Genomic DNA, 17,694 nt, shown 5'->3' with positions numbered 1-17,694 from the left:
ACAACTTATGCTATGATCGACAAGTCTGCTGTTCAAAAAAAAAGTGTTAGGTTTGATTCCGGTAACATCCATTCTGTAGCAAGGCATAGTTTAGAAAATAAAATGCTTCCTTTGCATTCAAATTTACAATGCCTATTGCACTGAAGAGTAACCATTTCTTTACATGTCTTTTTCTCTTGTCTGTACATAGAAGGCAAGTCCTATATTTTGTATTCCCCAGCACCAAGCACGGTGCTGAACAGCCCAAAGTGCTTAATAAATGTGTGCTGAATACAATATTTCTCTATGTAAATAAAGCACGGACTTGGAGCAGGTTAATGCCAAGGAATATGTATATTTAGCACCATTTAAAATCTCTGGTGGGCCATCCTCAGCTTTTCTTGTCAGGAAGAACCAAGGGAACATTCTACCAGGTAGCTACATACCTGCTCAGACACAGAGCTGCTGTATTTTTTAGACATTCTCTTTCTCATCGTCTCTTTCACTGATTTCACCTTTTTCCCAAGAGAGATGCGAGAGGCAGTAGGTGATTTGATGACTTCTTTGTACACAAAGTCTCCTTCTTTACCCTGTAAAACAAAATGTTGCAAGTATTGTTGGTCGCAAAAGATGAAGGACAGGTTTTATTATTTAAACCATTACTGTCCTAGCTCTCAGAAATATGGGCATTCCTCAGGATCTTTAAGTTTTTCTTGTGTTAACTCTGTGCTGTTATTTATCTCTTTGATTAAAAATGAAAGCTTATTGACTATAGGGTTTTTTGTTTGTTTGCTGACAGTGGGATGTGAGTCAGTTTTTATTTTACTTACTTTTAGTACATCCTTATCAGGTTACATTTTTCCTGCTATTTTTAACACCCAAGGGGACTGCATTTCATCAGTAAAGAGTGATTTACCTTTGGGAGGCTGAGGCGGGTGGATCACGAGGTGAGGAGATCGAGACCACCCTGACTAACACGGTGAAACCCGTCTCTATTAAAAATACAAAAAATTAGCTGGGCGTGGTGGCGGGCGCCTGTAGTCCCAGCTACTCGGGAGGCTGAAGCAGGAGAATGGCGTGAACCCGGGAGGCGGAGCTTGCAGTGAGCCAAGATCGCGTCACTGCACTCCAGCCTGGGCAACAGAGTAAGACTCCATCTCCAAAAAAAAAAAAAGTGATTTACTATGTTCATGTAATCCCAGCAATGAGGGAGAAGAGAGGATAATACAACTGAATTGCCCTGAGAAAGAGGTTAGAACAAATGGTTAAGCTCACTCGTTAGAAGAGCAACATCTGATTGGATTTCCATCACTATAGCGCTCAGTGTGTACATTTCTCTCTTAACAAACTAGATTGTGGTCATCTCTCATTCTAGTTTGCATTTTTTTTTAAACAAACTTTTCTCTGAGAAAGAAAACAAATCATATTTTCTCTCATTTCTAAAAAAGATTGACAGCAGAAAACTATTGGCTTAAGAATCAATATAATTTGATAGCCAAATAAAATAGTTTAAATCTCTTCCAGGAAATTTTCAAAACATTTCATATACATCCCAGGTGGGTATTTTAGCTGACCCATGATCATAACAAATATGAAACACGAAATCTTCATTTTACAGTTTTATGACACAATGCAAAGGACAAACTAAACTATATATAAGACTCACCAAAGGCTGGGCGTGGTGGCTCACGCCTATAATCCCAGCACTTTGGGAGGCCAAGACGGGTGGATCACAAGGTCAGGAGTTCAAGACCAGCCTGGCCAACATGGAGAAACCCCACCTCTACTAAAAATACAGAAATTATCTGGGCATGGTGGCATATGCCCGTAATCCCAGCCACTTGGGAGGCTGAGGCAGGAGAACTGCTACATTGGGACGGAGGTTGCAGTGAGACAAGATTGCCGACAAGACAAGATTGTGCCACTGCACTCCAGTCTGGGTACAAAGCGAGACTCCGTCTCAAAAAAAAAAAAAAAAAAAAAAAAAAGGACTCACCTTCACCCTTGGGGTCTGAGAAAACAAACTTCAGGGAACAAAACTTGTGTGCCACTGTGGTGGCCTGTCCCTGGACTATGACCCCAAAGGTGTCTGAGGGGCAGACACCTGGGCCTGACACCAGATCCCTGAGCGGTCTGGTCTGCTTTGGTCCCACGGAGACTAAGTTCACTCCAGGACACCCCAGACCACAAAACCCTAGGCTTAGTATAGGCCATGTGGGGCCAGGTACTGGGCCTGTAATAAGACTGGTGTTCCAAAATGCCAGCACATACCCACAGGGCTCCACTTCATGGCACTATGTGTGTGTCGTAGTTACGTGCTAGAAACTAGCAAGAAGAAAAGGCCATGTGCAAAATGACTCAGACCACAGAGGCCAGACTTATCTGGATTTGTTACTTGAAGAAAACCGGAAGCAAAGGCACTAAAGGAACTGTGCTACTCAGGGAAGGAGACGGCAGTGAGAGTGGTCATTATTCATTCCATGTGGAATGGTGGAGTCCGTAAGGTGAGTGAAATAGAGCTTTTCTCTAAACGTGACTGAGGATTACCAAGGAAAACAGTACCCACTATCAGTTCTCAAAGATGCTCAATGGTCAACTATTGTCAGCCTCATCGCCTGAATCCATATCTTTTGCTTTCCTCCAACGCTACTCACCATTGGGTCAGAATTATTACTGCCAACATGCAGAGAGCGATTTGTCAAGTCAAATCCTCCAAAACTGCAGGTTCTCTGTGGAAAAGAGGGCAGGGCAGAAAAACTCCAGTTATGCTTAAGCCAGCCGGTGGTGCACCAACCCAACAGTCCCCATTTGCAGGACATCTCTGAATCACAAATACGTGTACAGGATGAAAGTAGAACACGAGAAATGATGAGAAAAAAACACATGAGTCATGTCATAAGGAAACTTCACTCATTTTTCCCTTTCACAGGCCACTGGAACTCTGCCCACCCCAGAAGTCTAGAATCCTCTTAACATGCAAAAACCAACCACTTAAAAAAAGCCTAAAAAACAACAACAAAAAAACCATGAGTCCAGTGCTGTGAGATTCCCTGTCTCCAGCACAGAACTTCCCCTAACATCAGCTACATTCAGTAGAGAGAATGAAGGGATATGTGTTAGAGGATCCATGTGCTCAGGCATCCTGAAAACCCAGGTCTAAAATCCCATGGCTCTGACACCAACAGCAAGCTTTTCAAACAGACTTTCATTTTGTTTAGTTTTAAATCGCTGAGAAGAGGAGGGGGAAAGGTTATGTTTATATTAGTCCAATCAGGCCAAGAGAATTACTCACTCACTGCTTCCCCATCCTAGCCAAAAACGCTGGTAACTTTCCCATCTAACTGACCAAGTTAAGTAATGATGACCCTTTTCTCTCAGTGAATGAAGATGCCACATTTGCCCAGAAAGAAAACGGATGAATCGGTGACTGTCTTTGACCACACTCTTTAATTTCAATAGGACAAATGCTGATGTTATAAAGAATGAAAACTTTATTATCCTTTTAGGTGGTTGCAAAACTTCACAGAACTGCTTATATCTTAGTGATTTTTGTATTTGCAGAACTTGGTTCAAATTCACTGTTGTTTTTCTAGTAAAAGCCTCTGAGCGACCACCCTGCGCCCCGCAACGCACATTAATGTTACAACTAATTATCTTTTTTAAACATCAGTAATGAAAGTTTAATTGTAGATTCAGGGTTCAATATTTTGTATTACCAGCTTCTCAGAGAAGTCTAATGAACAGCTATTAAATGGAAGAAATGAACAGAAAAGTACAATGTATTAGGTTGGTGCAAAAATAATTGCGGTTTTGCCATTATTTTCAATGGCAAAAACTTTGATTACTTCTGCACCAACCTAATATACTGTAAGTATTGCTTATTTATTTAAAAAAAATATATATATATATAAAATTAACTGAATTGATAAAGTAGAAACATCCTAGAAAGAAAATGCCTAGGTTTTTGAAATCACAAAAATCTAGACGCAAATCCTGGTTCTGCCACTTACTTGCTGTGTTATCTCAGGTAAAGTACTTACACTCTCTGAGCTTTAGATTAATTATTAAAATAATACTTATATCACATTTGAAGCCTTCTAGCGCACTCGAAATGCTGGTTTCTTCCATTACTTTTCATTAAGGCTGTACTGAGAATGCGGTAGTCATCCTGGCAGCTGTTATATTGAAGTTGAGGCTTAGTTAACATTATAAATATGCAAATGCAGAGGTGGAGCTTTGTTCTGGGCCTTACAATCTAATCTGGGAGTTCAACTATAAAATCGGAGCATACCAGGAATGGGCCACAAAGTGAGAGATGGCCACTGGGGTACAGGGGAAGGCCAAAAGATAAGGAAAGCATTTCATGACAACCGACATCAGGATGACTCAGAGCTGTTCTTCTTCACCAGTGCTGCTGCTGCTGCTGTTTTAAATAATCTACTACCAATTTATTTTCTAATAGACATTATCCTAATTCTATATTAAATATCAATGAGCAATGTGATTTCTTTTATCGTCAACTTAACTGGACCTATATCTATTCTATAGAAAGAGAAAAACCTTTCTGCACAAACATATTCACCAAATCACCTAACTGGGTAAGCAATGTTATGACCACCTCTCAAGGCTAATTTTTAACATTAACTTTCTCTTTCCAGCTTAAAATGCCACGTACATTTCCTCCTTCTTGCAAAAGCAGTGATTTTATTCTAGTTTCTTTCCTGTGACTCAGGGCTTCACAGACACGGTATGGCGCCCAGATGCCTCATTATTGTATGGTTTTGCATGTCCCTGCTTTAAACTACAGCATCTACTGCAATGTTGGAGCCCGAGTTATTTCTGATGCATATGAAATAACTGACAAAGAATTTATGTGGAAACTATGACTGCAATAAATTAGAATCTCATTTAAGTTTTCATATGCCTATTGTATGCCTTTATTTCTAAAATGAAAAACTTAAAGAATGGACTAGTTTTCTTAACTACCAACTAAAACGTCTTCCAATGATAGACTAAGATATCTGGAATTGATTCTTTTTAACAGTGGAGGAGTGACAAAGAATATAACAATAAAGATTGCTTGAATTAATTTCTAGCTTTTTCTATAAGATCAAGTAGTTCTTTAACAGCATTCCTTCAAAAGAGAAAATGGTCTGTAAAGAGACTCATAAAAAATAAATCAGTATATCAACCAGCCTTTAACATTGATGACCTAAATAAATGAAGCCTAAATGAAGTTTTTTTTAGTTCATACACCTCCTGTACTGATAATTATAAAAACACTTTAGATAGATGCTTGGGATGAGGAGGGCTAGTCAATGGAATGGTCATGCAGTTGGAAACACATGTTTTGGGTTGAATTTAAAAATGGACAAAATTGCAAAATGTCATGCATGTCTGTTCTCTCAAACAAAAATTGAATGACCAAATAAAATACGAGACAAGTGACCACTTCCAGTGAATACAAAGCATTATCATTTCCCTGAGGTTTCATCAAGCAAATATGGCATTTTTGAAAGACAAAGAGATTGAGGTTGAAGAATAAAGGAAACTTTTAGATAAAATGAAAGAAATACATGACAAGGAGAATGGAAAATAACTTTTTAAATAAATCTAGCAAAGAAATAAAATTAGTCCCTTTTTAAAAAAGTTATTTCTATTGTAAGATAGAATGCTTATTTCCTCTTACATTCTCTGGATAAATAGAAAGTAAAATTTTGATTGTACAACTGTACTACAAGAAAAGGAATATGCAAACATATAACTTCCTATTGAACACATAGTTTTACAAGTGTTGAAACTGTCCATTACTGTCTCAGGCTCACAGTATTTTAAAAATACTCAGCTTCAGACTGATACTTGAGATAGGGATTACACAACAGCATGTTAGGTGCGGGTGGTGCCTGGAGGGATTACACAACAGCACGTTAGGTGGGGGTGGTGCCTGGAAATGAGCTTGCCCAGATGTCTATACTCAATGTCAGTGAAGAATTAATCACTGGTCCACAACGCTAACTAGCACAAATCCCAGAAATATAACTTCTAGAGGCAAAGCCCTCATGGAGTTATAGTATGAATCCGATAATAAGTAACATGAGAGGCACATCAACAATTCAAGGTGCTCCAATTGGGAAAATTCTCAGTATTACATGATGTAAACTCAGAGGTGAGTCATCAATTAACAGAAGAAGTGGGTCTGTTCTATCAAGGTCATGTCAAAAGGTACAAGAGCAGACGAACTGGGCAGAACACTTCTGAAAGTAAAAAATAAATACATAAAACTAAGATTGGTTATTTTTCAAAATATCTGTGAGTCAGAGCAAACCAGAGGCTGAATGAGTGAGAAAAAGAATTGTTATTCTAAAGCAAAAACTCAATCAATGAAAAACTGTTGCCATGATACAGAAAGAGACAGAAGAAAAGTTCCTGCTACATACTAGCAGTATTAAAAGTATTGCAAGAATTACACCAATATGAAAGGACAGAAAATAAGATCTAGGGAGGAAGTCAACACGTGGAAATACTTGGAAAATCCAGGGGCTAGGAGGGACCTAACGATTCTTTTACAACAGAGAATGTCGTTTTAGGAATGGCATTGACCAATCCATCTTTACTTTCACAAAAGCAGAACCCGACTGAATGAATTTAAATTACACTAATTGTCTGGGGAAGAACATCCTGTTCATGAATGTGAAGGCCCCCTGGGAAAACCACTATTGAAGGATACTCTACTCTTTCAGATCTTTAAAACGGCCCACAGCCAACCGTCCTGAGCAGATCAAGCAAGGTGCCAGGTGACAGAGGGCCAAGAGCTCTACTTCCTCATTGTGCACCATTTTATATGGGCCACTGTGCAAACTAAAAGTTAGGTGGGAATTTCAGAAGGAAAAATATCTATATTCTGAAGTTCAAAGTAAGTCATGCCTTGAAAATAAATCTTACTAGGTCTCTGATCAGCCAGTATTAAAAGTGAAAAACATCCCCTATTCTTTCAAAGTGAGTACTTCATTCCTTGCTGAGTACAGAAGAATCTATAGGCTAGGGGAAGGCATTTCCAAATGTTGATTTGTTTATAAAGATAAGAACATTGAATAGACTTAAGTAAAACAAAAAGGCTCCCATTTTTGTTGTTAGATTTACCAACTTTCTGCTTGCCTCTACTAATAATATAAATGTGCTTTATAATGTTTTCAAATCACCGAACTGGTGACTGTGATGATGGCAGTTTTTCCATGAGCCTGCTCCTATTGTTTTAATGTTAAAACCAAGAGCAAGCATCTCTTTCCAGGGTGAAATGCCCTTCTGTTTTGAATCAGCTTCTTTGAGGTCAAGTAACACAATGGCCGAGAATCAAGACAGCCACTCCTGGAGGCAGCCAAACCCCACCCCTGTACCCTGGAAGCCCCTCTCTGGATCAGCTTCAATGCTTATTTTAATGGGCACTCAAACAGCTTCATCTGACAAGAGGAGAAATGGAAGAGAAGGTGAAAGTTGCCTGGAAGTGAAAGCAGGATTTGAAATTAAAGGTGATGGTGGGATGTGCCCTGACGTCATGAGCAGGAGAGAGGGGAGAAAGCCAGTCCCCGCAGAAGAAAGGCCATAATGCTTGACTGCACATCACAGAAATGACAAGGCCGTCCTCGGGACCATCTTTGTGACTCACAGACTTCTGGTGGATTCTCAAGAGAACCCTTTTAGTACAGCGGTCGACCGTGGCGGCCCACTTCCTCTTTGCCTCCTCATCCTCCTCCAGCAGGCACCGCCTCAGGTCCTGTCTCTCAGCCTTGCTCAGGGTCCTGTCTGAGGCAGGCCGCACTAGCTGGGTCAGGTTCAGGTGGCTGTACAGGCTCCTCTCCACCACGTAGGTGATATTGAACTCGCTGACCGAGGTGCGCCCGCGCACCCTCCTGCCGGGGAAGCCACAGCTCCCGCCCCCTTTGCCTTTCTGCCGGAGCAGCTGCAGGTCACAGGTGGTGCTGGTGATGCCTTTTCTGGAGGGACGCTGGCAGAGAAAAGCTCTGGAACAGGAATAATTAGTATCCGTTTTCTTCAAGCGGATTTGCTTCCGGACACTCTGAAACTCCTCCAGGGACACCAGAAGGTGGTGCCTGCGACGGTGGTTGTCATAGAAGCAAACACCATCTGTACTTACCCCGTGGCTCAGGGACCCGAGACTCTTCTTCATCTCCCCCTCGGTGAGGGAGCGGGACACTTTCTGGGCCTTTTCTTCTTCTGGGTAGGAGAAGAATGTCCCCATCTTCTTGGGGGGCTTAATCAGGCCCCGACTCTCTCCTTTGCTGAAGGTTTTGACCAACTTCCGGCCAGCCCCCCAGGTGTCCAGGCTGCTGGAGGATGGAGACGTGGTGAGAGAGTCTGAGTCATCTTCGGGAGGTTTCTCAGGAGAGCCATCAAAGAAAAAAGGCTTCTTGTGCACACCAGAGTAGAGGGCGGACCGTTCATCCAGGACCGGCGAATTCTCGAACACGTGCTCCTCCCCACCTGGAGGGAAACCAACAGAATCTCTTGTGAACACACCTTTGCATTCTTGCATACGTCTTTCTTTACACCCACCACCCTGCAAAAAATAAGCTAGCCCATATAGATAGCTAGCCCACAGCAATATCTTTCTCCGTATCATGACCCTCTTTATAAACTCAGCTCCCACTTACATATGTACGGAAAAATGAAAATATACTGTGAAAATATATGGTTTCACATGAGCTTAACGTTAAAAGGTTTCAGATGTGTTTTCTCCTTCTTTAAATATCTTTGTAGATCTAACACCTTCACAGTCGTATTTAAAATGCCATTTGCAAAATCCAAGCTAGCCATAATCACAATATGCCTTAGCATTTCGACATAATGCCCTCCCCAGTTTGTAAATGCAACCCTCTGAAACTAGGAATCAGGATCTTTCCCCCTTCTGAAAGGCACTCCTTTATGTTGGCTCTGGTGACTTTTTATAGTTGGAGTGTGATAAATGTCATATGGCTGACAGTGATTGTTTTATTGGTACATATGCCATTTGAGCGATTAAATCTCCAAGGAAGTTTTGGTGGGGAGAAACACTATAAAGGGTTGTATCCTGCAAATGTGACTGACAAATCATCTCCAGCTGACAGGCCAAATGTAAAAAGTCAGGAAACTCAGTGATCCCGGCCAGATACTCCCATCAACTCAGGCCTCGCTAGGAAGCAACAAGGGCGTTTAAGGGCCCTGACACGCAGGCAGCTCCAGGGTCCCACTGGTCTCAGGGATTCCAGCTCTTGAAGCCCTCACTGGAGCCAGGTGGCAAGCCAAGCCCTCCAGAGCCCAGTGGAAAGGTTTGGACTTGCTGGCAGGAAAATCGAGTTCTTTTCCGCATGTGTTATGTGAACAGATGTGAGAAAAGAAGTAGGTCAAACTGTGGGTGTAGCGATCCCAACTGGCTGTGTCCCTTTAATTATAGGGAAACTTTGAGCTCTGCAGCTTTCCACCCGCTGAATTGTGAAGAGGAAAAAAGGAAAAGTTCCTTGGAACAGAAGGATGGCACTAAATATACCAGCTGGGACGAGGGCGCCAGTGTGTGGTAAATGTCAGAGAAAAGGGGAGCTATGCTCAGTTCAGAGCAAAACTCAGAGGGGGAAAGAACGGCAGCAGTCCTTTAAAATTCTAAAAATGGCTTACTTTCCCAATTGATGGGATTTATAGGTACAAATCTAACAACAACGAAAAAAAGAACAGCTGCTATTAAATACAACCAAAGGTCAACTTTACATTCATGTCCAGCAGACGTTGGTGGGGAGGGTGGGAAGTGGGAAAGAAGATGTAAAAATCTGCCTGGCCCATAGTCCCCTGAAGAATCAGGGATCTTTCAGGGGGACTTTAAAGGTAGGATTTGGGGTTCTAACAGAAATTCACCAGCCCAGAGGCAGGGTACAAATACCCTGGAAGTTTCCCGCTCCTTCCTCAGGACACCTGACTGACAAGGTGTGAAGACCAAGGGTTCTTATGCTGTTGGAAATAAAAACGGCAACCTCTTCTAGTTACAGTCTACCCTCCACTTCCAAGAAGAAGTGACTGAGCCAAGACTAGAGGCACAACCTGTGGCAGGGGCAGCCCAACCATGGACTTCTCTATTAAAGAAGTCGAGTGTGGTTGTGGCTTCACCATCTGCCCAGGTGTCCATGCAGATGTGCAAAGGCCCTTCTCCACCCATAGTCCTAAGGGGTTTCAGAGAATTCAGGTGAGTCGACTCTGCGTATCCTAAGGATCTGTCACTCAGCAGCTGTTTTGGACATTTTCCGGGCTCTGTGCTTAGGATTGTCATCAGAGATTCCAATACTTTGGTGTCACATCTAAGTCTGGAACCAGCTGGTGAACGCATGTCCATGACGAATGTAGCTCTATTCTCGGGTTCAGGAAAGTCAGCATCTGGTAAGGGGTTGTGAGGGATATGCAGTGAATGCTTCCCAAGAGGCTGCATCTGCTGGTGCTGAGGGCAGGCCTCCTGTAGTGCAGGCTGTAGTGCACTGGGCCTGACCAGCGGCCTGGAATCCCAACCTTGACCTGGACTGCTTGAAATTGGAGCATTTCTTCTCTCATCCTTCTCTGACTTAAGCATACAACTCTCCTACTGGAAGAGTGACCATCAAGATGAGCTCACTCCATCACATTTGCTGGGATTTCCTTCACATGAAGGCCTCCATCTATCTTCTTCAGCTGAGACTGGCTTACCAAAGGCAAGGTGATTTTGGCAGGAGGACAGAGGTAGGCTGTGGGCTGACTTAATGCCAGGAACTCAGGGGTATGCTCTGCATTCAGCCCGACTCTGCCACTCACAGTTCCATAACCTTGGGCAATTACTTCCTGGCTCTGAGGCTCTGTTTCCTCATCTGTAATAATGCCTACCTATCTTTCCATAATATCCCTGGCAAAGCTGTTGTGATGATAACAGTAAACATTATCCTCATAAAAGAGTTACGTGAAGGTGCTGTATGAGCTGAAAAGCTTTCTACAAAACTGGTGATTCATTCCTGGAGAGAACTGAGTGCGAGCAACGAGGGAAGGAAGGGTGTCCATTCTACGGCAAAGACACAGAAATGGGCAGGTAAAGGGCACTGATGTAGCCTAGATTAAAGACTGGCCAGGGCTGTCCATGCCAGGATAAGGACTTGAAACCCAGGGTGCAAGGGTGAGAGTGAGTGAAGAACTGATCTCTCTCTTGGCTTTCCAAGGACTTCAGACCTGGCTGGGGAGAGAGGTGGCAACGGAGTGAGAACACGCAGCTGTCAGGAAGCAGGCTGCCTGGACATCGTGCTGGGCCTTCTGCTGGCTGGTTGAGTGGCCAGGAGTCAATTACTTAGCCTCTTTGAGTCTCAGTTTCCTCATTTCTGAAATGAGGATGGTGTAAGTGCTTACTTCTGGTAGCTATTCTGAGGATGACATTAAAGAGAACATAAAATCTAAAGTGTTTGGGAAAGTGCCCGGCACGTGGCATGCCCTCAATACACGATAATTATCATGCAGACAACTTGGTATTAGCACAGGCACGCAGGAAGTTAAAGGATCAACCCTTTGTAAGTCCAAGGGCGGGGGAGTTGGGGGGGTGTCTCCTGGAGTATGAATCCTTCCTGCTCTGCGAGATGGACAGGGGCCAAGGTAGCCTCTTCCAAGTACCACTGCCAGTGAGGACCCTCAGAGAGTTCTCTGTTGTGCAGGGGTTGGAGGAAGTTCCAGTTTAGCGGGGAATTGGGAGGTAACCCAAAGCAGGCGCCTTGAGCAACACACACACCTGGGGGCCTCTCCTGAGAAGACGGTGAGCTTGGCCAATGGCAACTCAGCTCCCTGACTCATCAGATGCCAGAGTGTACCTTAGGATTGGAGCTCACTAAATCCGTCTTCCATCTGTGAAGCCTGATTTGTGCCCAGATAAATTAAAGTTCAGAGCCAGAATTCCATATGGTTATTACTTTTTACTCTAGAGTTACCCCTTTCGGTATATTTTTCCTTTTCAACCAATGTCTCTCAAAGATAGTTGGACTGATTTATTCTGACATAAATATGCAAATTACAATGTTTGTATTTTTAATCATGTTATTCTAGTGGAAAGGCTGCCTTAACACACCACTATCATGTGTGAAGGGCCCACTGGGGAACAGGCCCAGGACTAGGTACTTTACCCACATTATCTCAGTTATGGATGAACCCCACCCATCTATTTGTTATATTTGAGACTTGATTTTGGCCGAGTGTTCATGAGATTTGTTACAAAGTGTGCCCTTAAAGTTGAATGTTGGCAATCCCATATGGTTCTCCCTAACAGTACCAACTGACACTGTCTGTGATTGCAGTAACGGTCGCCACAGGGTACATTCAATACTGTGGAATTCACAACTGGTGGGCAGGTATTAAAACACCCAAATGTAAAATCAGCATTGTATCCAAATGTAAACAGAATTACCACGCAAAAAGATACCCTTATGAAACCCCAGAATTGAAAACAACCCTAGTTTACGAAATTGGCCATAAAGCTGATTTCTCTCCCTATGTTTTTCTTTTCCCTTCTAATGCTCATTCTCTCACAGTTACCCACTTAGCTTCAGTATTATTCTAAGGGATTTAAACCCATGAATAATAGCAAACACAAATTAAAAGCAGCAATACAAACAAAAAACCCTTATCTTTGCAAATAAGGGGAAATTCATTTCTTTACATGACTTTATTTTATTTCTATATAACAAAAATGCCTCTACAAAAATAATTTTAAAACCTACATGTTAAAATTTGGAATTCCTCACAATGTAGATATGACATTTTAACAAGTAATGTGCTTTTTTTAAAAGCATATTCTTTCCAGTATTTTTATCCAATTCAATTCTTATAATTTTTCAAACAGAAAAATCTTATTTTTTAATTTTACCTTTTTGGGGAGAATTTATAAGATACTGCAAATGCACATTACTAACAAGAGAGATGAATAAGGGTGAGATTTGAACTGTCATAATTATACTTCAAAGGCTAACTATTCATTTCAATAAATCCAAGTTGATGTCTCTTGACATTATTGTTTCACCTGGCTAACTCCAGCAATACAAGTCTTAAAGATTCCCTTAGAATCCTAGGTCCTTAAAGCCCCCATTTGAATTGAGACTTGAGACTCTCTACAGGAAGAACAAATCATCCCTGAGAAACTGAAAGGGATATTAGGTGCTTTGATTATTAGGCATTTCTTCAAAATGTACATATATGAAATTTGGTCTAAATTCACTGAGCAAGAACCATAGTCCTTTTTGGGATTGGAGACTCATGTGAAAAAGTTAGAAAGTTTATATAAAACGGTATAAGCTCATACATGAAGCTACACTACACCTCGAGAAAATTTCCATTTCCCATCTTTTAAATTTAAATGACTAAGCACCCCAAACGCCTGACACCAGGACCTTTCATTCCATCACATCATCGCATCTGAGCATCACCCTTCTGGCAGGCACAGTTATGCCAGATTTAGCCAGAGCTCAATGCATTTTCCACTTGAAATCGTATCCCTTTTCTACTGAGAAACTGACCCCAAATGATTTCTTTTGGAATAACCAGGGTGGAGTTTGCCTTTTTTTTTTTTTTTTTTTTTACCTTCAGTGCTGGGTTTTTTCATTTCTTCCACCCTAATTAGTTTCTTTCTGACTCTGCGAGTGGAGTTTACCAGCTTGTGTAACCTCTTAAACTTCACCGACTCCTCGGTCTCATCATCCGATTGTTCTCTTGACTGGCAAAGAAACAAAGGAAAAGTTAATCAGGTAATTGCTCCAAGCTTTGCCTGTGCGGCTGGATATAGCTGGCCTTGCTGCCAGTCTGATCCTCGGCAGCTCTGTTGCTGAACTTGGGGAACCAACAAATTTACCCAAGAGGTTTACAAAGCACCACATACCATCTTAAGGTCTAATTCGGGGTAGAATTAGGTCCTAGGCACGGAAACACACATCCTTGCCCTCAACTGGCCTGTGGTGGCATCTGTCTCAGCTACTTCCTTGTCCTCTTTTAGGAGGACTCCGGCAGGACTCTCCCTCCAATGCTGGCCCTGTAATTCCAGTTTCACTGCTGTGGTTTGGGTCAGGCTCTCATCTGTCTGGCCCATCAGGACTTGCTGTTTAACGTGGTCATCAACTACTTCTCCAAACCAAAATTCTGTTGACTTTTTCCAGCCCTCCCCCAAAAATCAAAAACAGCAGGGCAGGAAAGGGAAAGAGATGCAAACAGCCTCTTCCATCCCATTGGCTAAGACTGTCTGCCACATTGCAGCCAGCCCTTCCGCCTCTCCCGGCTCCTTCTAAGGGATCACAAGGCGAATGTGAGGACAGACCCTGCATTCCTCCAAGAGAGACAAGGGAAAAGGCTGACCTTTCAGCCATACAGTACAGTCCATATTCCCCACAGCCCATTGCACTTTGCAGGGAGTCAGCATGCTCAGGCCCAGCTGTTTTCCCTCAAGTATCAAACATTACAGAGAGAGGGAAAAAAATCTCTCTCTGCAGCAGTGACCCAGGCTAAAAACAATCCTTTCCTTGTGAAGGAAATGAGGGTTTCATTTCTAAGTCAGCTCCAACATTCAATATGCAGCTTCCTCTGTTGTATCTGTTCAAAATGTGAAACAGCAAAAGAGGTCTCCGGCTAAATGAGCGTGCAGCACGGGTGCATGGGCATGCCTGGGAGCAGCCGCCTCGGCACACCCTGTGCAGCGGATGAGCAATTCCAGCTCACATCGCATGTCCTGACAACAACCTTCTCTCCATTTCCTCCAACCCCGTTCATGGAATAGTAGAAAGACAAATGCCCCAAACGAACACACAAAACAAAAACAAGCCCCATCTCTGAACACGAGTCTAATATAGAGACTTTTTCTCCTGAAGAAAAGCTCTCACTAATCTCAGTGTTACAGACAATAAAACAGATAAGCAAGAGTTGCAGATACCTCAAGAGAAGAAGAGGTAGAGTTTCTATGCATTACTTAGGCATAAAAATGGTACATGTTGTGAGTCCTCTTTGCACTATGGCACAAACATTAGTAAGGATAGTAAGTGATATAAACAACTGATTTCCTGGCCTCTGTCCTCACCCTGAAACTCAAGGCGTGGAGCCATGGTACTTTCTCCCCGTATGACTATCAGCAAACTGTTCACCCACTTGTGGTTAACTATAAACCTAACATCAGCAAGTCACCAGGCAGAAGTGTTTCTCAGACTTCTCTTCTGTAAAGTGTATCGATATCTATGTCCAATTTCTCTAAAATTCCTAGATAAAATGTTGCCTGAAAGTGTCAGAATTAAAGCTAAGTACTGGGTACCTGGTAATAAAGAATGGGAACTGGACTCCTAGGGCAGAAGCTACACTGGATGCTGGCAATTAGGCTTAAAACTGAAAATTAAAAAAAAAGAATAATAAGTGTAGTTCCTAATACAGAATGGTATTGTCTGGTTTGAGTTTCATTTCTACTTGGTTGGATTGTTGACGTGTGATGAAATGGCTGGAGCGGTCAACCAGAGGAATGAGAACTTGGTTAACCCTCATTCTGGGTAACCAGCACCTGAAAAACCCACAGCGCATGGAATTACATATAAACATTTAAAAACATTCTGCCCTCTTGATGTAGCTCAAAAGCCAAGCAATTCTAATGGAAGAATAATCAACATTATGTTATAGAAAGTCTCTGTAACTATCAATGGGACAAACCCAGAATATGTCTCTCACCCTCACATTTAAAAATGTTGAAATCAAATGAAAATGCAATAGGTACAGATTGTTTGTAATCAAAATATAAGAAGCTGTGTTATAGGATGAAAATTACTGACGTGTATACCTCATACCTAGTTTGCTGGTTGGTGGTGGTGGTGTGGGTATGTGGATAGTGGGCAGTAAGAAGAGAAATGGGGTATAGAAAAAAGTAATACAAAAATTTTAGTCCACAAAGACACAAATCATTATATGCAGTAGAGTGAACTTTCCAAGGAGAAATCAAAATAGTTAAACCAGGACAGTAGATTTAAAGGTGTTGCCTTCCTCATAAAGTCCTAGTTTCCTCTGCCCAGATTCACTGTGGCAAAAAATAACATATTTCAGGTACTTATTTAATTGTTTTCACAAGTTCCATTTATTTTTGAGAAACATACCTTTGAATTATACCTTCGAATTATACTTCTTTATACCTTTGATTTAATGCTATTTTTATTTTTCTAGAAAAATCAAGATTTGGAGGTGTCTGTCATTGACAAATCACAAACCATGGCAACCAAGTCCTTCTTTTCCATGATTATGTTTTGGACACTAGACAAGATAGATGTGGCACAATTTATATGAAGAAAAATGCAACATAAAACCCAGGTCATCCAAGAAATGTGTGTGTGTGTGTGTGTGTGTGAGAAACAGAAATTTTCCTAGAAGTCAGGCTAGAAGTTACTTAAGTTCAACAACCTATCCCAAGAATGTATTGCTGCATCCATGATATTGATGGAGAGGTGTTGACTTCTCACTTCCTACTGAGTACAGAGGAAAAAAGGCTTGTGAAATATTTGCCTTTGAAAAATTCTCTCCAGCTGTTTTAACAGAAAAACGCTGTAAAAGCCTTGCATTTCTTCTAAACTGGAGAGTAAATCTTGAATTCCTCATGTCATATTTCTCTTTTTAAGTATATTCCACTTCCCAAATGCTGAAAATAACATAGCATGTCTTTCTTTTTTTTCTTTTTTTTTTTGAGATGGAGTCTTGCTCTCTCTCCCAGGCTGGAGTGCAATGGCGCGATCTTGGCTCACTGCAACCCCCACCTCCTGGGTTCAAGTGATTCTCCAGCCTCAGTCTCCTGACTAGCTGGGATTACAGGCACACACAACCATACCCAGCTAATTTTTGTATTTTTGTAGAGATGGGGTTTTGCCATGGTGGCCAGGCTGGTCTTGAACTCCTGACCTCAGGTGATCTGCCCAACCTCGGCCTCTCAAAGTGCTGGGATTACAGGCGTGAGCCACCATGCCGGGACAGCACGTCTTTTTATTCAGGAAATATACCACCAGGGATGGGGGCTTTTTTTTTTATATTTATTTATTTAATATAAATAAAATTATTTAAATATAATTTTTATATTTATAAATATCAAAAATATATAATTTTTAAATTCAAATACTATGTATATTTTAAAAGAAATCTTCCTATGTGAAGAACTTTGTAGAAGATAGAGGAAATCTGCATTGTATATAAAATAAATGATTGATTTTAGGAAATAGGCTCAGCACTATTATAGAACAGGTTTTAAATAAACTAAAGTTAAAAAATAAAAGTATATATTCACACACATTCAAACATGAGATAGTGTGGCCTCCCCTCCCTTGTCCCACCCTGGGTCAGAGTTAAATAGCTCATCTTCTAAACGAGAAGGTGAGCTCAATCATACAGACAGCTCCTCACCAGAAAACCTTCAAGAGAAAAAGGCAACTTATCCCACCAAACATTGTGGAAAAGTGGATTTCCAATACTGTAAACAGAAACATTTGATTTCCAGCCTCTCCTCTGCAGACTTTTTCCAGCAGAAAGCCCATATGGCTCAACTTTTAATTACTTTGGCTAATGCTATATGTAGTAATTCTGTGGTGAATGCTTAAGTGTTTCATTTCTGGTTTCCATAGCAACATTACATCAGATTGCAGACAGCTGGCTCCACAGTTTTAAACCATAACAAATTGACCAAGCCAA

The 17,694-nt window shown here is 41.7% G+C and overlaps 1 protein-coding gene across 6 annotated transcripts in view; it reads right to left on the bottom strand.

Annotated features, from left to right (window-relative positions):
* SASH1 (SAM and SH3 domain containing 1) overlaps nucleotides 1-17,694 on the bottom strand; it is a 289,530-nt gene that overhangs the window by 23,595 nt on the left and 248,241 nt on the right. For 3 of the 6 annotated variants that reach the window (XM_045390350.2, XM_045390348.2, XM_045390353.2), the window contains 4 exons: nucleotides 13,591-13,723; nucleotides 7,643-8,478; nucleotides 2,634-2,708; nucleotides 426-569 (listed from right to left, as the gene is read on the bottom strand). In XM_045390350.2, the coding sequence (XP_045246285.2) occupies nucleotides 426-569; nucleotides 2,634-2,708; nucleotides 7,643-8,478; nucleotides 13,591-13,723 (1,188 nt within the window). The remainder of the gene's footprint in view (nucleotides 1-425; nucleotides 570-2,633; nucleotides 2,709-7,642; nucleotides 8,479-13,590; nucleotides 13,724-17,694) is intronic. The other 3 variants (XM_074037208.1, XM_045390351.2, XM_045390354.2) reach the window with 1 other exon arrangement.

This window comes from Macaca fascicularis, chromosome 4 (assembly GCF_037993035.2).
Source record: "Macaca fascicularis isolate 582-1 chromosome 4, T2T-MFA8v1.1".
Classification (NCBI taxonomy): Eukaryota; Metazoa; Chordata; class Mammalia; order Primates; family Cercopithecidae; genus Macaca; species Macaca fascicularis.
This window is presented reverse-complemented; position numbering and strand designations above follow the sequence as displayed.